The 21,971-nt window shown below is 34.1% G+C and overlaps 1 protein-coding gene across 9 annotated transcripts in view; it reads left to right on the top strand.

Moving 5' to 3' along the window:
* Nucleotides 1-21,971, top strand: part of LOC136218530 (phosphoglucan, water dikinase, chloroplastic) — a 66,249-nt gene that overhangs the window by 29,420 nt on the left and 14,858 nt on the right. For 7 of the 9 annotated variants that reach the window (XM_066005456.1, XM_066005455.1, XM_066005462.1 and 4 more), the window contains 11 exons: nucleotides 5,864-6,461; nucleotides 8,172-8,258; nucleotides 8,334-8,465; nucleotides 11,074-11,199; nucleotides 11,282-11,460; nucleotides 13,889-13,973; nucleotides 16,039-16,188; nucleotides 16,321-16,373; nucleotides 16,774-16,982; nucleotides 17,086-17,204; nucleotides 17,427-17,497. In XM_066005456.1, coding sequence (XP_065861528.1) covers nucleotides 5,864-6,461; nucleotides 8,172-8,258; nucleotides 8,334-8,465; nucleotides 11,074-11,199; nucleotides 11,282-11,460; nucleotides 13,889-13,973; nucleotides 16,039-16,188; nucleotides 16,321-16,373; nucleotides 16,774-16,982; nucleotides 17,086-17,204; nucleotides 17,427-17,497 — 1,809 coding nt within the window. Of the gene's footprint in view, nucleotides 1-4,978; nucleotides 5,169-5,250; nucleotides 5,290-5,863; nucleotides 6,462-8,171; nucleotides 8,259-8,333; nucleotides 8,466-11,073; nucleotides 11,200-11,281; nucleotides 11,461-13,888; nucleotides 13,974-16,038; nucleotides 16,189-16,320; nucleotides 16,374-16,773; nucleotides 16,983-17,085; nucleotides 17,205-17,426; nucleotides 17,498-21,971 lie in introns of those variants that run through there. The other 2 variants (XM_066005463.1, XM_066005464.1) reach the window with 2 other exon arrangements.

Raw genomic sequence — 21,971 nt, 5'->3', positions numbered from 1 at the left:
TTATAAGAGTATGAAAAACAAAACTAATACATTATCAAAATTAAAGATCGAGAAAGACTTTGGTTTTCAATTGCCAATGAATATAATGGTGAAATACTATTTATCATGCTTTATGTAAGTTTATTTGTGACTTTTGAATTTCCTTTGTTTTGTGTTTTTTTTATCTTCCTGGAACTCTTACTTTCTTTTATTAATTTAATTAATGGGTTAGTAATTATTTAATATATTATAAATAGGGAAAAGTATAAAAATAAACTTTATAGTTACACATGTTTTCGAACAACACCCATGTGGTTTAAAAGTTTACAAAATGGTACCATGTACTTCATTCCGTTAGCAAACACATACCAAATTGACTAACAATGTTAAAAGTTAAAGGGAAAATAGTTAATTTGGTCATTATATTTATTTATTTTATAAATTAACCCCCCTTATTATCTAATTATTACAAATAAACCCCAAAATAAAAATTAAAAATCAAATACATCATCTTCTCCATCTCTTTAAATTTTTTATTTTTGTTCTTCTTTCTCTCTCTTCTCTCCCTCCTCTTTGTTAATTTCTCTCTCTAAAATCAATTGAATCATCTCGGGTTGCAGTTAGACCCATGGGTTTCCGAGCTGCCTCCGATTATTTTCGAATTTTTGAAGATTAATAAACTAAGAGAAACTCAGGCGGAAGACATAAAACCAGTTTCCGATTAAGAAATACATTTTATAAAATTTGCAGTCACTTTTGCAGCTAGAAGTCCAAAATTATAAAGGCTCCTCCACGGTTGTGATCCTTAATTTGCGTTTTTTTGTCATCATGATTCACAAAGCGAAGGCATTGGAAATATGATAGCTCTCAAGTGGTAAGTTGATTTCTTAATGCCAAAATGGGAGTGGATGCAATGATTCGATCAAGAAATCCGTTGAAATTGAACTTTTCTTCTTCCTTCACCCAATTTCATAAGCATCATCTTCTTCATCACCTCCCAAACCAAACAGAAAAATCTTTCTCCGCCCACTAGATTTCCCTCATTAAATCATGCACTCATAAATCCTATTTGCTCCAAATACATGTACAACTTCTTCGATCCTCTCTCCTTCAACAACTTACCATCTCTTTCCCTTTCTTGTCCCGCGCAACACTATCTCTAGTCCACGATATCACCTATTTCTGCCTAATTTTCTCTCAAATCCTTAACCCTTCTCCATTTCACTACAACGCCATGATTAGAGCTTACTCCATCACCAATTCACCTACTCAAGGCTTCTATATGTTCCAACAAATGAGATTCAGGGGTTTACCTGCTGACCCTATATCTTTGTCCTCTCTTATCAAGTGTTTTATCAAACTTTGCTCTTTAGTGGGTGCTCTACAAATTCACGCTCGTATTTTAAGAGATGGTCATCAATTAGATTGTTTATTACTTACTAATTTAATGGATTTATATTGTAGATATGGTTCATTGATTTGGTTAATTTTTAAAAATCAAAGCAAACACGTAGAGAGAGAAATTAACAAAGAGGAGAGAGAGAAGAGAGAGAAAGAATAACAAAAATAAGAAATGAAAGAGATGGAGAAGATTGTGTATTTGATTTTTTATTTTTATTTTGGGGTTTATTTGTGATAATTAGATAATAAGGGGGATTAATTTATAAAATAAATAAATATAAGGACCAAATTAACTCTTTTCCCTTTGACTTTTAACACCGTTAGTTAATTTGGTATGTGTTTGCTAACGGAATGAAATGCATGGTACCATCTTGCAAACTTTTAAACCACATGGGTGTTATTCGAAAACAGGTGAAACTACAAGGTTTATTTTTATACTTTTCCTTTATAAATATAAATATGTTATTATTAATTAATTAATTATTTTGATTTTGATTTTTTTTACTATGTTGACACCTCATCAAAAACACTTCTTCTTATTTCTCTCTACTCCGCTATTATATATAGTATAGATATATACTAGTATTGTACCCACGCGTTACGCGGGTGGATAATTTTTTTGTACATAAATTTAACATTTTAACATTTTTTTAAATTTTATATTATCTACATATAATGATATTAATATTTTATTTTAAAATAATTTAATTTTACAAATTCTAAATAAATTAACAAATATACTTTTATAATTGCTTGATAATAGTTTGGAAGTTGTTGAAGTCATAATCTATTGTCTCATTTGACATGTTTGCAAGGGTCATTCCTTTCCGTTCTTGTATAATATTTTTTCCTATATAATCTTGCAATTTTAAAATATTTACTACACTTTGTAATAAATCGATTGCATATGTTAATAGAATTCTCTTAATTCGTCAAAATCTTCATCAAGCGATAAAGAAACGACAGAATAACACAAATGTGAATTACTAATTAATAATGAAACAATAGTTTCAGATGATGGATATTTCAATTTTCATATGAAATATGAGATGCTATTTATAATTCAAGGTTTTGAATTGATGAAACTGTTTGATGAAATTTATATAGGTTGTGTAATTAATGAATTTATTTTAATGATAAACCTGAAATAGTATTTATGATATTAATGTAGTAGTTCTGATATTTCAGTTTTCTAATTACTATTAATATAGACAATTTAAATTCATATATTTTCTCCTACTGTGCTAACTAAGCAAAAAGACATCTAAAACACTTCTTATCAATTCTCGTTGCTTCCGCTATTATGTATAATCAATTAAAACCAATAATTTTATAAAAGTAACTTCATGAACCATGGATACTGCTATGACTAATAACCTCCATAAATAATAATAATAATAATAGACTTAATATATTAATCGACAGAACTTGTCCAGAAAAAATTAATTGGCCTTTAACTTTAAAAGGTACCATATTAGTCCCTAAACTTGTTTAAAAAGCTAAATATAAATACTTAATAAGTCGATTAAAAACTTGAAATGGAAGGTGAAAATTATCAAATAAAAACATGTCATGTCTGTATCACTTTCATTCTCCCATCTTTCATTACCACCTTCATCTTCTTGCTCTTTCATCACCATTAACACATGTTTTCAACAGATTAACCATCAAAGATTTATTAGTTTTAATAGAAGAAAAGAAAAAATAGAAGAACACAAAGAGGTATTCTCATATAACCTTACTTTATTCAAAAATGAAAAATGACAAACAAAAAATGATCTAAAAAATCCAAAATCGTAACAATGTACAAACGCAATCAATCACCCAAGAATTAGAAAATCATAAATACAAATTCATTAGAATGAAGTTAATGTAGGAGAAGAAAAATAAGATTGATCATCAATAGTAAAAACGTGTTCTTCTCCTCCCCCGCTTCCATTACCACTGCTGTCGGCTGGAAATCCACTACTTTATTGTCTTATTTTGCATGTAATCAGCCAAATATAATCACCCCACCGGTAGCAACTACCAGCAAAAAAATCTCTAAAACATTCCTTATCAATTCTCTTTGCTTCCACTATTGTATAAATAATATAGATTATTTTTATTTTAACGAAATAAAACGAAGTGGAGATATGTTTTAGAAACCGCGTGAAAATTTAGACGGAAGAAGGGCTATCAATTAGTTGGGGATTCCCCATCCCCATTGGAGACCCGGTCCGTTGGGGACGAGGAATCCCCGTTTGTGATCCCCATAGGGTGGGGATGGTTTTTATTTTATCCCCAATAGTCGGGGACGGGGCGGGTATGGTTATAAGTGTTCCATCCCCGTCCCCATCCCTATCCCCGAATGTCCCCAACTAAATACCTGAATATCAAAAAAAGAAACTAAAAAAAATATATATATGATTTAAATAAACTAAAAAAATAAACTAAAAAGATTGAGTTGTAATTTGGTTGCAATCTGGTTGCTTTAAAACGAAATATATTCTAAAAATAAATTAAGATAGATTAAGTAAGAGCTCTAACTAGGTTGGGAGTAGAAATTATAAAATAAAAAAAATTGAAAGCTAATAAGTAATGCATGCACCGGGGATGGGATTTCCCGCGAGACGAAAATCTTAAATAATCAAAATCTTGGAAACCTTAAAAAAAGTAAAGAAATTAAAAAGTTAAACGGGGATGGAGATTTCTCGTGGGGCGGGGATGGTAGTCAAAATTTTCCCCGTATGTTATTCGGGACGGGGACAGGGAATTCCTGATAGACCAGTGGTCGGGGATGGTTAATGCAATCCCCGCCCAGACCCGCCCCGTTTACAGCCTAACGTGAGATGGGTCATTGGTGTTAGTGTAGAGCAAGCACGTGTCACTTGCTTGAAAAAACTATTAAACAATGACCTAATGCTCCTCCAACCCTCTTAACTTGTCCAAATTGGTCATTTTACCCCTCCAACTAATTGAATGTCCTATTTACCCCCTTAACTCCATAAAAATGTTATTACTCACCCCCTTAACTTATCCAAATTGGTCATTTTACCTCTTCTCAACTCATCGAATGTCCTACCTTTTATGATCCTATTTACCCTATTAAGTCCATAAAAGTAGTATTTCTTACCCCTTGATAATTATATTGATCATTCGTGTGTTTATTATTATAATATTGTATTACAATAATTAGATGATCAAAATTTAACTAGCCAAAAAAATTAAAAAGAGTAGGAATGAATAAAAGATACAAATAACAAGAACATTAATATATAAATAAGTTAAAAACATTATATGTAAGGATAAGGTATCAAAATAGGCCTATGGTTTTTGGAAAAATATCAATTTAGGTCTCGATAACGGATTGTAAGGGGTGAGAAATACCTCTTTTGTAGAGTTAAGAGGTAAATAGGATATTCTATGAGTTTGAGGGGTAAATAGATAAATTGAAAGGGTAAAAAATACAACTTCTATAGAGTTAACGGGGTAAATAGAACATTGGATGAGTTTGAAAGGTAAAATCACCAATTTAGACAAGTGTGGAACGAACCTTAAACAGTTAAAACCCATTTCATTTTCTGTTTAAGCTTTTAGCTTCTTCTCACTTCTCTTTCCTTCTTCTTCTTCTTTACTACAAAAATGGATTCTCTGCGTGTATCGCAGAAAATGTCCATTCCTTCTTCCAAAATCAATCTCCCTCGAAATCAATTCAAATTCCTCCATCCTAGGATTTCTTTTCCTATTCTCCACCCTTCAACCGGGATTCATACCATCACTTGTGGTGTTTCCCCTGCTCAAACTAGGTATTATTCTATCTTTCTCTGCCTTTCCGCTTGTTTTACGTTTCTGTTTCTTTCTGATAATTGAGTAATGAATGAATGCTAGGATTTACTCTGTAACCAGCATCAATAACTTCAACAAAATGTACGTATGATTTTGAATCAGATTTTATTTTTCTTAACAATATACCAGTGTTTAACCAGGACAATGAACGCCGCATTGGTTAAATATATGATCACCTTTATTTTTTTTCCCTTTATGGCAAGGGAAGGCTTGCCCCCAATACACCCTTGTGGTGGGACCCCTCCCCGGAGACGCGTAATGCGACCGGGCCGCCCTTTTTTTTTTTTTTATCAGATATATAAAATTATCTCCGTATCTTGATTTTTTTTGTCTTTTCCTTTTAACTTGAAAAGTTGAATGTTACATGAATTTTGCACATTTTTTTTTTGGGGGATTCATTGATCGTGTATCCACGAAATAATGACTGGGAGTATTTCTATATCCAATGAACAATAATGTAAATGTGACAGTATTTTCAGCTTTAACGTCTCAAATAGCCTCCTGATAGAGATGTAAGTTTATTCATGGGATTCATACTCTGTGCTTCATGGTAAATTCTCTTGAAAACAGTGAGATATCTGGATGTTTCAATGTTGGTTCAAGTTCTTTAGTAATTATTTGTGAAAACACAGTGATAAAATTGCTTTAATGGCAGGGAGGAAATTGCAAAAGTAAAATCAAAGTCAAGACATGGTAAGGTGCGGCTAAATGTTTGCCTAGATCACCAAGTTGAATTTGGAGAACATGTTGTGATTGTAGGATCCCCAAAAGAATTGGGTCAATGGAAGAAGAAGGTGCCAATGATTTGGACAGAATCGGGATGGATTTGTGACTTGGAATTAACAGGGGGTGAGTCTATTGAGTATAAGTTTGTCATTGTGGGAAAGGGCGATAAGTTGGTATGGGAATGCGGTGACAACCGAGGCTTGAAACTGCCTAAAAGTGGGAGTTATGAGATGATTTGTCATTGGAATGCAACTGCAGAGCCTATACATCTATTGCCTATGGATTTGGAAGAGAATGAGGTGGACATAGAGGTTGTAGATCAAAATGGATCAGTTAGTGATGCATCTTATTTGGAGGTGGAGACTAGTCCTTTTGTTGGGCAATGGCAAGGGAGATCTGTCTCATTCATGCGATCTAATGAGCACAGTAACAGAGAAAGTGAAAGACAATGGGACACCTCGGGCCTTGAGGGGTTGGCTTTAAAGCTAGTTGAAGGCGATAAGAATGCAAGGAACTGGTGGAGAAAGGTAATGCCAATGCACCATTATATATATATATATTGCTAATTTTTTAAGAGATTTGAAAACTCGTCTGTGTTGTCTCCTTTTCGATGTTTGATACAGAATTCATATGGTTGCGTTGTTCAGATAATATGCAATGACTCATGATTTTTTATTGGATTTGTTTTTACTGTTATTTTTTCTCTTCCATTTGGATTTATATGCCTTGTTATTTATTTATTTATATTTTTTTTTTGTGATTTTGCTTAAGTATTGCCACTGCATTAGTTGATATAATTGTCAGGTCATAATCCTTTGTGTTTTGTTATTTTTAAGCTGCACTGTTCCTATTATGTTATTAATTTCATCCCGAGGTTGCTGATTTCTAGCTAATAGTTAAGGTATGATTTCATAGTCGTTCTTGCAAAGATCGAGATTCTAAACAAAGACAATAAAAGATGTAAAAGTATGGCTTCAATGTGAATTTTAATATGCAATCACGAATATATGAAAAAAAGAACCTGTAAGCAAATGATCATATTCCATAAGATGGGCATTACATGAATTTGGGATTAAAAGAAAAAGACAGAAAAAATGAACATATTAGATATGTGATTAAGAATGTAGGCTGTGTAAATTAACTATCCGTAATGATTTCTGATTTTCTGATAACATGCCTATGTTTTTTGTTATTAGTTTAAAATGTAAAACTAAAATCATTGTAATTCATATGCTGCTACTAGTGGTCCATTGGAACTATTGATTTTCCTTGAATTGGAAAGGCCATGAATATTTGGCCTACAGATGCTTGTTTAGCCAGTTAAATCTATTTGACTAAGGAGAAAATGGCAAATAGGGTAAACTGTTGCATTTCGTGTGATTCATGACTAGTTATGAGGCACTGTTTATTTCTTATTTCTCCTTTAAAGTTTATGAGTTTGAAGGAGTATGAGTATTAGCTCTTCTGAAACTAGAAATCATTATTCAATAGGAATATGTTTCAAACTTTTATTATGGGTCAACAAACTTGTACCAGTTCATTTAATACATTTCTAAAGGTAAGCAATGAGTTAGTCAGTAAACATATCCAATTTTGTATTATTGTCTCTTTGTCATATTTTCTTTTAAAATGAAGTTAGTAGCTTGGTAAGAAAAAGAAGAAGAGAAAAAGTTGAAAGACTTGACCCTTAGATTTAAGGGTATAGGGACGAGCTTGACAACAACTTTATGAGTTTAAAGACCAAACTAGGCATTCTTTATCCTTGGAAACGACTTCTTTTCTCTAACAAGGACCCTATGTTTGATTTATTTATGTATTCAAAATCTCTTAGTCAATGGGCAATGCAGAAAATGTGCTCTAGAAATATTTATATCTTTTTAGGCGAATCAAAATTTGATTTAGTATGTTTTCTGGTCATCATTTTATGTAAGTTTCAATCATCATAAGTTTTTAAAAGTTATATTTGAAGTGTTGATTTTTGAGATAAAGACGAGTGTATGTTAGGTTGAACGTTTGGCCATTTTGCATACTTATATTACATTATTTTGTTCAATATTCTTAACATCGGTTTTATGCTTTCTTTCTCGATCTCTAACAAAATATCTGTGTACATGCATATGAAGCAATCTTTGTTTTGGTTGCTTTCAGTCACAAGTGTTGAATAGTCAATGAATTTAAATAATTTATAGATTTTTTTTCCCTTTCTCTAATTAACATTGATTTGCTTCTATGTTAAGCTTGAACTGGTTCGCGAATTATTGGTTGGAAGTCTTCAAACTGAGGATCGATTGGAAGCTCTCATATGCTCTGCTATTTATTTGAAGGTTTTTCGCAATAACTTTTCTCTTCTTTTGGCTGCATTTGTCTTTTCATGCCTCTTTAGACTTCTCTCTGTGCAGTGGATCAACACAGGGCAAATTCCTTGCTTTGAAGATGGTGGTCATCACCGGCCAAATCGGCATGCTGAAATTTCCAGGCTTATATTTCGGGAACTAGAAAGAATTTCTTGTAGGAAAGATACATCCCTCAAGGTAGTCTATCATTTTGTATGATATAGTGAAGATGTCTCAAACTTTTATGATATCCTATTTTGCTTTTCTTACTTACAAAAAGAGGTATTTTTCTAGTTGTTTATTATTTGGTAATAAACCAATAAGGCAAGGTTTGCAGCTTATGTTGGATATAAGGGTTTTGTGTGTGTAGAGTGCTTTGGTATCTTAAGCTGTCAGCACCTCTCTGAATAGTTAGTTAGTGACTGATGATTGTTAAAGGTTCACTTGTTGATGTCATCAGGCATTTAAACTGTGATCTCGAATTAGCTTCAAAATTAATCAATGAGGACACCGCTTAACAAAATAAACTTTTAGCTAATATCCTTATTACTGCTCAGAAGTAAAACTATTAAAAAGACTCTCTTGATGAATGCATCAATCAGGCAGATTTTTATGACTTACGATTTTCAGGTCAATTCTTTTCTTGGTCTAACAGAAGTGAGGAAGGCCCGATTCTCCGGAAGCTAGACAGAGCAGTCAAATGCTTCTTGAGAGAAGCTTAAACAGACACCTTAGTGGAAACAATTTGGCAGTGGGATGCGCCACAGCGCAGGCCTTAGCGCCATGACACCCCCATGGCGTGGCGTAACCGCCGAGGCGCGCGCCTGGTGCGCCATTTTGTGCCAAGGGGCAGTTGCCAAAGGCGCACCAAGGCGCGGCTTGGTGACAGGGGCAGTTCTATAGGTTTTTTTATAGTTACATATCTGGAACAAGTGTTCTGAAGGGTCCCAAATGAGAAAAAAAGACAAATAATAAAAAGGAAGAGAGAGATTATACATTTGAATTAATTTGGAGAGGAAGAGACAGTTAAAAGAGGGAGCCACAGAGTCTTATCATAAGAGGAAGAAGTTTAGGGGGTGTTTGTTTCAAACTTCGGAATCGGAATCGGAATGACAATTTATTTATTTTGTTTGGTTTAATCCGGAATTGGAATCCGATTATTTTTAAGAGTGTTTGGTTCAAATTCCGGAATTGGAATCAAAATCAAAATCGAATAAAATCAAAATTTCTTAAATTTTAATAAATAAAATATAAAAAAATCTACAGAAAAAATTAATTACAAAAAATATTTTATAAATGAAATTAATATATAAATAATATACTATATTATAGTATAGTATAACTTATCTAAAGGACCAACCTTATTATACTGTATTATAGTATTATATAAATAAATATGCTATATATATATATATATATATATATATATATATATATATCTTAGAACCAATCCATTACTATATACATGGGTAGTTACCGTTTTATTTTTTGTATTAGTGTACCAAGCAGTTGAAAAAACGTGGGTTCCTTTTTTCTTTTTTCTTTTTTAATTAAATTGGACAAGGGAATGGGAATCATATTTGATTGAAGGGGAAGGAGAAGGGAATGGTTGATTCCCATAGTGGGGTGAATGTCATTCCCATTCCTATATTAAAATGGTAAAACCAAACATTAACAAAGGTAATTAATTATGGTCATTCCCATTCCCTATTATAAATAGATCAAACCAAACACCCCCTTAGTAGAACAAAACACAGAAAACGAATTCAAACAGAAACAAAGTAGCCAAGGGGAATTCAAATTCAACATGAGTGATTGGAGAGTTTAGAACTTAAGATTTAGTAGTCAACTTTAGCATTCTAAATGGGGTTTATTTTGCATTTTAAAATTTATTTATGCTTAAGAATATTGTCATGATTTAGTATTCATTGCATTTTTATGTTAGTTTTATAGTTTTATAATTTTAATTTTTGTTTTTGTAAGTGCGCCTTGTCTCGCTAGAGCGCGCGCCATCGCCGTGCGCCATGCGCCTTTAATAACTATGGATTTGTTATTGTTTTGCCTTATCTAGTCTATGGTGGTCTGTCTTAACTTTCTCTTTATCTCTATTTGAGATAATAATAAAAGCTATTCTTAGGCCTTAACTACCAACTTAAGCTTTTGGTTTGATTGGTTTCTTGATATGGTATCAGAACCTCTTAGACCAAGTGGTCGAGGGTTCGAATCTTGGCAACCCAATTTGTGGATTAAATTTCAACACATGGTATGATGGGCTGTGTTTTACACGCCTCAAGCCCAGGGGTATTCGCGTGTGGAAGTGTGTCAAAGATAATAATAACAGCTATTTTTGTGCTTTAACTATCAGCTTAAGTTATGGTTCAATTGGTTCCTTGACAATCTCAAATGCTTGTTAGGTTTTTTGGAGACTAATATATATAGGCCCAACTGAAGCGATGGGCCCAACTGAAGCGATTAGGGTTTCGGACGGTTAGGGTTTCTTGAGCAGTATAAATGTAACCTCTTTGTCTGTAATCCGTACCTCTTTCATTATAGTGAAATATCCTGGCTTGGTAGTGCCCCCAGACGTAGTCATTCATATTGAGTGGCGAACTGGGTAAACAATTCTTGTGTGATTGCTTTTGTTTTCGTTTATCGTAATCGTATTTTATTCCTAACAATGCTCAAGATGTTTAAGTTTCTGATTGGATTTCCACTTTCATCTCTTGTATGTGCTTCGTTTTCTTGTGCCTATTTCTCATTTAAGTTTTCTCCCCTTTTAGTTATTATCTTCATATTTGATGTTCAGGAAATACTTGTTATCCGAAAGATTCATCCATGCTTGCCTTCTTTTAAGGCAGAATTTACAGCATCTGTTCCTTTAACTCGGATTAGAGATATTGCTCATAGGAATGATATCCCTCATGATCTCAAGGTTAGTAAAACTCGAAGACTTGGTTAGATATCTTTGCTGTAATTAGGTAATTAATTTTAAGTTGTTTATTTCTTCACTCCAGCAAGAAATCAAACATACAATACAAAACAAGCTTCATCGCAATGCGGGCCCAGAAGATTTAATTGCTACAGAAGTAATGCTTGCAAGAATTACGAAGAATCCTGGAGAATATAGTGAAGCATTTGTGGAACAGTTCAAGATATTCCATCTTGAACTGAAGGATTTTTTCAATGCAGGAAGGTGTGATTTCATTGTCTTGAAATTCTGTTAATATTATCCATATGAATGGCATTGGTTTTCTACCCTATAGCCATAGTTATTAAAGGCGCATGGCGCACTAAGGCGCAAAGGGTCCTGGAGCCTTGGCGCATGGCGCACGGCGATGGCGCGCGCCATAGCGAGACAAGGCGCACCGACAAAAATAAAAATTATAAAACTAACATAAAAATGCAATGAATACTAAATCATGAAAATATCTTAAGCATAAATAAATTTAAAATGCAAAATAAACCCCATATTAGCAAACTTTAAAGTTGAATACTAATTCCTAAGTTCTACTCCTAATCAAAACTCTCCAAATCCATCACTCCTCATCATCACTATCACACTCCTCATCTAAAGCGTCATCATCAAACTGATCCTCTTCATCCTCATCAACAAACTCAGTTTCTTCTTCCTCCTCATCTCGAACAACTACATGGGCTTTTCCTCGATCCTTGGAAGATGATACTTTAGCCTTTTTTCCTACTCTTCTAGTGTTATATGCAATCTCTTCAACTCCAGCAGCCTTACCAACTAAACCCCATGTTAGAGTTTCATCTTCAACTCTTCATGACTCTGTCTCTTCGTCTTCTAATTAGTTTAAAATGTATAATCTCTCTCCTCTTTAATACTTTTTGTTAATAGAACATGTGCTTCATCCCAGATATATAAAAAAACTGCCCATAACTGCCTCTAACTGCCAAGGCGCGCCTTGGTGCGCCTTTGGCAATTGCATTTGGCGCAAAATGGCGCACCAGGCGCGCGCCATGGCGATTGCGCCTCGCCATGGGGCTGCCATGGCGCTAAGGCCTGCGCCTGGTGCGCCATGCGCCATAGGCGCGCCTCAGGCGCGCCTTTAATAACTATGCCTATAGCTCTTTTCATTGGTTTTCTTGCTCATAAATCCGTTGTCTTTTTTCATGTCTTGTGCGTTACGGTTTTTCTTTTCTCTTCCAAGTTATTCATATTGATTAGTTCTTGCACATAGAGGTAGAGTGTTTATTGGACAAGAAAGTGGACAGCTAGTTAAAAAAAAGGACCTGCTAGAGAAGTCATTCCCTTGACCCTACTTGAAGAGGCTTGCCTATTGGTTGAGTAAGGCTTAGGCAAGTAGCTTACTCTAGGCGGAGCCCAAATTTAACTAGATCAAATTTCATTTGCTCGAAACTTCAGAGTAACCTCTGGTCTAAACAATAAAGCCTAGTTGTGCATGGCTTGAATTTTCCTTGATATGCATTCTTTAGTTAGAAACTTACGGTAGCATAAGATTGTCATAAAATGATGACTTACCCTCAATGTTCAAACTTACAAGTGAGGGCTTAAAAGATAGTTTTATTATCTCTAACATACCTCTGCATGCAAGAGCTCATTGTGGAGTAATTTGGATAGGCAAAAGCCATCATCATATTCTTGTTGAAATTTTAGTTAATAATAGTAGAAATGAGGGAGGGCCAACATTGAAACTTCAAAATTTTTGATTTGAGAGATTTTGATACTATGTCAAACCACATTCCTAAAAGCTCCAGCTTATTCAAAATGAGATTTTGGGTGTATTGAAGTTTGATAAATATCTGTTCTTTACCTTCTTTTCTTTTTCCTAATATACAAATGACCTTATACAATTGAAGATAGAAGATTATGAAAAAGAGATAGGGTTCTCTGGACTAATAGATTGAATATGACCTCAGACACAGTAATTTACATTTCATTTCATTTACATATACATTTCTTTTGATATATATTAAATGCCTTCTGTTTTATCATAATATATGAATGGATCAATGATAGTTCAATAGTGCACTTGACATGATTGCCCCTTTCTTTTATCTATTCTGAAAAGATGGAAATGTGGACAATCTCTCATAAAGTTGCAATAGTAGTGGTCAAATTTTTAGTAAATTAACTTACAGATATGAATTGTGCTTTAGACTAGATGGTCATACATAAGATTAATGATGTGGAATTTGACACAAAATTAGTTTTGATCATATTAGTCTAGACTTTTATTTTTCAATCATTTGTCCCAAAAACTAATTCTGGGCCTACTTGGTCCTTCTATCCAATTCCTTATTCTTGCTATGAAATTTAGACTCCTTGCTTTATGACCGATTTGAAATCGGTCCTAAATAGACATTGAAATTTGACAGATAGATTTGAAAGATTTTTTTTTTTTTTCCTGAAAATAGTGGGTTCTAAAGTATTTGAAGAACTAGCCCCAGAATAAGTATATCTTTTTGTTTCCTTTGTCTTATAACAAACTTATTAATCTGTAGTGAAACGCATGTTTAGTATTACTAGGTTCAGCAGTTTGTGCAATATGCAAGTATTTTCTTTTTTGTTAAGGAACTCCTGCTGTTTTTTTGGCTTCCTATATATATATATATAGTTATGATTTTGGATTGTGCAGTCTTGCTGAACAACTTGAATCAATTAGAGAATCTTTGGATGAAAGAGGCAGGTCAGCTCTTACCTTGTTTTTGGAATGCAAGAAGGTAAATTCCTCCCAAATCTTTTTCATGGTTGATGTTATGATTTATATCATATATGGAAGCTAAAATATAATAACCAGCAATTCTTAATACCGACATATATGTTGCTAGTAATAATAGTGTACTTGGACCTAGTACTAATCTCATTTCTCTTTTTATATAAGTCACGCTCATAATTTGCTTTGTCTGATTGCATTTATGTGCATGGGATATGTTGAACATTCTAGATCACTGGTTATTAGCTTGAATAAGAATTTAAAATACAAGTAATTATACTTGGAAGAAATACATATGGAGTAGCTCAGCAAGATATATATGACACAACATACAGCTGACTATATGAATAGTTTAGATGCATTTTTTGTTAACCTTTTCTTATCTCATGATTTCCCACCTGCTCACACTTAAAGCATATGCTACATTTACCTTCACCATTGGTAATATTGGAGGAAGAGAGGAAGAAAGGTTTTTAAAGTATCAAAACAGTTAGATAACTGTGAAGTAATTGATTTCATGTTTTTATGGAAACCTCTTTTTGGCTGCTGGGTGCCCAATTTGTTGTACAGTTTTTCTTGTAAACGTTTGGTTCAAGCAGTACCCTTTTTTCTTCCACCATGATATATCTATAAAACTAGGATTCTGTGAAATGGAATGAATCAAAAAATGCTGTGGAGTTAGTATTACCTTCAAAACATAGCAATTCTATCTTCACTTTTCTTGTTCATTTTCCCTATCATGTGTTGTTGTGGACATTGCCAAACTTTTATTCTACATAGCTTTCTGATTCTGATCAGCCTTCATGGCTGTCTTTTGAGGGGTAACTTGACTACTAATGGCCTAGGAAGTTTGTGCTTGAAGGTGCCAACTTTAGCAATTCATCCATCTTACCTTCTCTTAAATTGATCATCTTATTCAATTGATGAAATCTTCTTTTTATGCTCCTTTTGAATGACAGTTTAATTTAGTATTTGAAATAGTAATTGATTGGAACAGAGAGGGAGCGAGGGGAATGGTGGCTATAGTAGCTAAGGTTTGAAGGAGGGAAAGAAGAAAATATTTCTATTTCTCTATGACATTCTTATGAATAACTGCGCAATATATAAAAAATTCTTATTATGATTGTAGTTATCAAAATATATGACATTTTACATATATCAGAATCCTTGATAACAATTCACATTTTTCCATGTACTGAAACAGTCCATGCTCTAGATTAGCTTAGGGATGCTTCCTTCTATCAACATTTTGGATTGAAAAGGTTTTCCCGTTGAACGTTTGTTTGGGCTCCTTTTAGCCTTTTCTATTGTGAGTTAGATTTTAATATCTGAGGAAGTTCATGTTTCTGTAGCTATCAAAGATTGGAATCGTATTAAAAGATATTTACAACTAAATTGTAAGAACGGGAAAGGCTTAATATATAATTACACATGTAAACTTATAACTTTTTTAGTCGTTTGACACCTTGTACTTATACTTGGACCTATCACACACTTAAACTTGTAAACATTTTTCCATTTAGCACCCTGAACTTATCAATTTTGGGCCTATGGCACCCTTATTTGCTGATTTGGCACACTTCAAATTGATCAGCATGCAACGTGTACTTTATTTGAAGTTTGTCAAATCAGCAATTAAGGATTTTAGTGGCTCAAAATTGACTAAGTTTAGGTTGCCAGACAGAAAAAAGTTACAAGTTTAGGCGTGTGATTGGTCCAAGTATAAATACATGGTGCCAAACGACAAAACGTTACAAGTTTAGTTGTGTAATTATGTATTAAGCCATGTGGAAAAGCTAATAGATACAGAAGAAAGCACTATTAACTTGAGAGTTTTTATACTTGTTTAGTTTTTAACTACTTTTGAATTGAATGATACATCGATTGTTTTATTATTGTGGATGTCTACCACTATACGGTTTCTGTAGGGAGTAGTTTCTTTCCTTTTACTCTTCTTGGATGCCCTTTTGTTAAGTTTGAGGTGTTAGCAATTTATAGTTCAATCCACCACATTGCATAATGTTATTTATTCCAATCTTTTCTTCAAATGATGAGTTCTTGTACATTTCCAGAATTTGGATACTTCGGAAGAATCAAGCAATGGCTTTGCACTGATAAAAACCATACGTTCTATGGGTGCTCTAAGAAATATTATTGCGAAGGGTCTTGAGAGTGGTCTAAGGAATGATGCTCCGGATACCGCAATAGCCATGCGACAAAAGGTGAGATTTTTGCATGTTAATTTCTTATCATGGAGTTTCAGTTTGATGGTTCTGCTTTTAATAATTCCCTTTTCCTCTGTCACTGTGTGCATATATTTATTCTTGTGGTTGGTGCTGGGGCGTTCCTTGTAGTGGCGTCTTTGTGAAATTGGTCTTGAGGACTATTCATTTATTCTTCTAAGCAGGTATTATCAAAACTTAAATTTTTTCTCAAATATCGTAACAAAATAAATTATTTAAAAATCATCAGCATGTTGGCGATGCAACTTACACACTTATAACCTCCATTGGCATGTTATCTTCACTTGTGTATGCAGTAATTATCCTACTATGCCTTACTTATACACTAACCAAGACAGTAACAATTTCTGAGGTGGCATTCTGATTTTGGCACAAGTCTTGATTACAAGCAAGTGCCTTTGAATTGATTTTAGTTATGCAGAGTGCATATTCAGCTAAAAAGAGTAGTTTCAGTACTGAAATAATCCAGAGGCAAACTTTTTCTGTTTTATAGTTAAATGCCTATGTTTCAGGTTTTTTAATTGATTTATTTATTTTTTACTGGTTCAATATTTTTCCTCATAGGTTGGTCAATGCACTTGAAAATTTGGGAGGGGCTAAGTGGCTTGCGGACAATGTGGAATTAAAGAATGTAAGCTCTTGGAATGACCCACTCGGTGCCCTCATTGTTGGTGTTCATCAACTTGGCTTGTCTGGTTGGAAACCAGAAGAATGTGAAGCTATTATATCTGAGCTCCTGGCTTGGCAAGTTCGAGGTCTCTTTGAAAAGGAAGGTACTTTCATTTTTGTCTTGTCCTCTTCTAGTACTGAAACAGTTGTCAAGTTTTTCAAGTTATTCCACACATTTAATTCATCTGTAACTTCTATTGTTTAAAGGAAGCGAGGATGGAAAGGTAATTTGGGCATTGAGGCTCAAAGCTACTCTTGATAGAGCAAGAAGACTTACTGAGGAATACTCTGAATCACTTCTTCAAATTTTTCCGCAAAACGTACAGGTATACAAATTTATTTTGGATTATATATATATATATATATATATATATATATAGTAAACCTGAGGAGCTAGATTTTAGCAACATTGAAAGTGGTACATTAGTGAATTGCTAATAAGGATTTTCTACGACTATAGTAATAAGCGAGATTAACTGTGTTTGTCATACAAATAAATTGTGAACTATCTCTAAATTGTACCAAAAAATTCCCCCTGATTATTGCAGATGTTAGGAAACGCTCTTGGGATTCCAGAAAACAGTATAAGGACATATGCTGAAGCCGAGATTCGTTCTGGGTAAAATTACATTTCTTCTTTTAATTGTAAAATATGAGAGAATGAATTTGTAAATAGAAAGAAGAATGGAAAATAAAATTCTTGCTCATATGGTGCATAAACACATATATATACATGAGAGAGCTACCTAAACTAGGAAAGAAATAATTACACTTGATTACATTTATTCTATAATCCCTATAATAAGGGATTTGATTCCTATAATTAGGTAACAACTATATACAAGAAAACAGTATAAGGACATTTGCTGAAGCCGAGATTCGTTCTGGGTAAAATTACATTTCTTCTTTTAATTGTAAAATATGAGAGAATGAATTTGTAAATAGAAAGAAGAATGGAAAATAAAATTCTTGCTCATATGGTGCATAAACACATATATATACATGAGAGAGCTACCTAAACTAGGAAAGAAATAATTACACTTGATTACATTTATTCTATAATCCCTATAATAAGGGATTTGATTCCTATAATTAGGTAACAACTATATACAATTATGACATTCCATAACACTCCCCTCGAGCTGGAGCATAAATATTAATCATGCCAGCTTGGTATAAATAAAGGTAACTGACAAACAACCTCAAAAGGAGGGTCTGTCAATACACACCAACATGGAGCTGTGAGACCTAGAAGAAACCAACAGGATATCAGATAGAGGATGGGACCATGCGGGAGAAAGAAGCCACTCTGACCGAAGGTGGCGGCTGGATTCTGGGGAGAGGCCGATAAGCACCGGTTCAATCAAGTGGAAGGGGCGGTCAGACATCTCAAAACAATATCATCCAAAGAAACCCAAGACTGTCCTTTAGAACAGAAAATAAATCCTAGGAAACTAAACCCATAAATCAAACCCAGAAAAAAATCCAAATAAGATTGAAACCACCAGGAAGAGTCTGCTCACACGGGCAACTTTGATATTCATGTTAAACCCCATGTAAATAGAAAGCAACGGAAAATAGAATTCTTGTATTCATATGGTGTATAAACACACCTATATATACATGAGAGCTGTTGTTAATAAGAAGAGAAGAGTTTGAGAAGAAAAGGACTATACTTGAATATATTAAAATGCAGAAGAAATTACAATTTACAGAAAGAAGGATAACTACCCACTATGAAAGTGGTCCATTAGTTAAATAACTAATGAAATGTGAATAAAGCACAATAACAAACAATTAAAAAATAGGAACAACCCAGCAGTAAATAGCAATTGCAGCTTGATTGTCAACAAAAATCTCGCTGCTTTCTTTCTGCTCTAGATTCATATCCATTAAAATCTTCCTCAGCCATAGAGCTTGATTGACAGTAGCTGCCGCAGCAACAAACCTAGCTTCAGCTGTCGATTGAGCTACCGTTTCTTGTTTTTTTGAACTCCATGAAAAAATTCCAGATCCCAATGTGAAACAGTAACCAGAAGTACTCTTCATATCATCAATGGAACCTCCCCAATCACTATCTGAGAAACCCATCAGCTTGAAATCCTTGTTTTTTTGTGAATTTAAAGCCAAAGTCACTTGTTCCTTTGACATATCGCATCACTCTCTTAGCAGCCTGAAGATGCAATTCACTTGCACAATGCATAAAGCGGGACCAAATGCTTACAACACTTAAAATGTTAGGTCGGGTTGCTGTAAGATACATCAAGCAACCAACCAAACTTCTAAAATATCCATCATCCACTTTTTCAGCACCATCTTCCTTACATAACTTCTCCTTTTGGTTCATAGGAGTGCTAACGGCTCTGCATTCTTCTAACCAAGATCTGTCATCTCAAAAACCTCCATCATCTCTTGCTTAAATTTTTCCACAAGAGTTGTGTTGTTTCCTGACATACAATGTTGATTCAGATAAGCTCCTGAAAAATCCCAAAACCTGCAAATGTGCATCAATTCTGCAGCTCTGGGAGCTTGTTTCAAACCATAGAGTGCTCTTTTGAGAAGATAAACCTTGTCTTTTCCTTCTTTTACATGGCCTTCTGGTTGCTCTACATATATCTCCTCTTCCAAAAAACCATTTAAAAATGCTGACTTAACATCTAAATGATACAACTTCCAATTATTTTGTGCTGCAACAGCAAGCAAGAGTCGGATGGTATCGAGTCTAGCAACAGGTGCAAAGGTATCTGAGTAGTCTACTCCGAATATTTGAGCATACCCTTTGACCACAAGCCTAGCTTTATATTTGTTGATTGAGCCATCAGCATTAAGCTTGGTTCTAAACACCCACCGAACTCCAATCACCTTTCTATTTTTGGGTCGATCAACCAACTCCCAAGTATTGTTCTTTTCAATCATGGATAGCTCCTCCTTCATTGCAGCAGCCCAATTTTGATTCGTCATGGCTTTTTCATAATCTGCAGGTTCAGAAACAGCAATATTGCAACTTTGATAAATGTCAGAGACTCGTTCCTCTCACAGGAACGTTATCCACTGTTTCATTTTGCCAATCTTCATCTTCTTCAATGCTTGAGCCAAAAGACTTCAGTGTTAACTGATTCTTCTTCTCAGCTTCATCCCAATTCCACTCTTCATCTTGCATAAAGTGCACATCCCTGCTTATTACAATATTTTGAGTTTGGGGCTGGAAAACTCTATAAGCTTTTGAAGACAAGCTATAGTCGATAAAGATTCTTGGATGTGCTCTTTTGTCTAGCTTATCTCTTCTGTTCTGTGGAATATGAGTGAAACACAAACATCCAAAATCTTTAAGAAAATCTAGAGATGGTTTGTGACCATACCATGCCTCAAAGGGTGTCTGATCCCTCAAAGGGTGTCTGCTTATTACAATATTTTGAGTTTGGGGCTGGAAAACTCTATAAGCTTTTGAAGACAAGCTATAGTCGATAAAGATTCTTGGATGTGCTCTTTTGTCTAGCTTATCTCTTCTGTTCTGTGGAATATGAGTGAAACACAAACATCCAAAAACTTTAAGAAAATCTAGAGATGGTTTGTGACCATACCATGCCTCAAAGGGTGTCTGATCCTTCAATGCTTAATAAAAATAAGAAGAGAAGAGTTTGAGAAGAAAAGGACCGTACTTGAATATATTAAAATGCAGAAGAAATTACAATTTATAGAAAGAAGGATAACTACCCACTATGAAAGTGGTCCATTAATTAAATAACTAATGAAACGTGAATAAAGCACAATAACAAACAACTAAAAAATAGGAACAACCCAGCAGTTCCTAAACACGTTTCTAACAAGAGCTAAGTAAACTAGGAAAGAAATACCCACACTTAATTACATTTATTCCACGATCCTTATGATTAAGGGATTTGATTCCTATAATTAGGGAAGTATATACAATTATTTCCATAATAGAACTGCACTTTGATTGATTACTAGACTGATTATATATAAAGGTGAAACTGAACTGGTGCTATATAGGGTACTAAGTACAGCTGTGTCTAATTATAGCTGGTACTAATTACAACTGTTTATTACAACTGGTTTATCCACTAATTGCAGCTAATTAACCAGCTGTTTATTACAGCTAGTTTATCCCCTAATTACAACTAGTACTAATTACAGTTGTTTATTCCTTTTGAATGATATTTGGTAATGCTCCCCCTCAAGTTGATGCATAGATATTGATCATGCCTAGCTTGGTACAAATGCAATCAATTTGAGTTCCGAGTAAGGCCTTGGTAAAAATATCTGTTAGTTGACTTCCTGTTCTGACATGTGGAGTTGTGATTGTACCATCTTCTAACTTTTCCCACGTAAAATGACAATCAACTTTATATGCTTGGTCCGCTCATTAAACACACAATTGTTTGCAATATAGATGGATGCTTCATTATCACACCATAACTTCATTGGTGTACAAACCTAAGCTCATCAAGAAGACGTTGTAACCACACAAGCTCACATGTAGTTTGTGCCATAGCTCGATTCGGCACTGGATCGAGACACTACACTTTGTTTCATGCTCTTGCAGGAAACAAGATTTCCTCCAACAAAGACATAATAGCACGTCGTAGAGTGTCTATCAACATAGTCTGCATTTGTGAACCCTTCTGCAATATGGTAACCATGATTTCGATACAACAAGCCTTGTCGGGTGTCCCCTTCAAATATTTCAGAATATGAACAACAACATCCCAATGCATTGTCCACCTGACTTACAACACTCACTGGAAAAGCAATACGAGGACGAGCAATTGTTAGATAATTCAATTTCCCAACAACTCTGATGTATTTCTCAAGCAAATCACCTTCATTACCTTTTAAGGTCACGTTTGGTATCATAAGAGCATCACAAGTCTTTGTTTCAATTAGTCATGCATCTTCTAACACATCTAGACAATACTTTCTATGATATTCGAGTACTATCATTCCCAGTGATCACAATGTCATCAACATACACAACCGGTAAAATATAACTAGAGCTGTAAGTGGAAAAGAAAACAGAAGAATCATATGCACTTCATTGTAAACCAAATTCCGTTACTACAGTGCTAAATCGC

This window comes from Euphorbia lathyris, chromosome 2, assembly GCF_963576675.1.
Source record: "Euphorbia lathyris chromosome 2, ddEupLath1.1, whole genome shotgun sequence".
Classification (NCBI taxonomy): Eukaryota; Viridiplantae; Streptophyta; class Magnoliopsida; order Malpighiales; family Euphorbiaceae; genus Euphorbia; species Euphorbia lathyris.
This window is presented reverse-complemented; position numbering and strand designations above follow the sequence as displayed.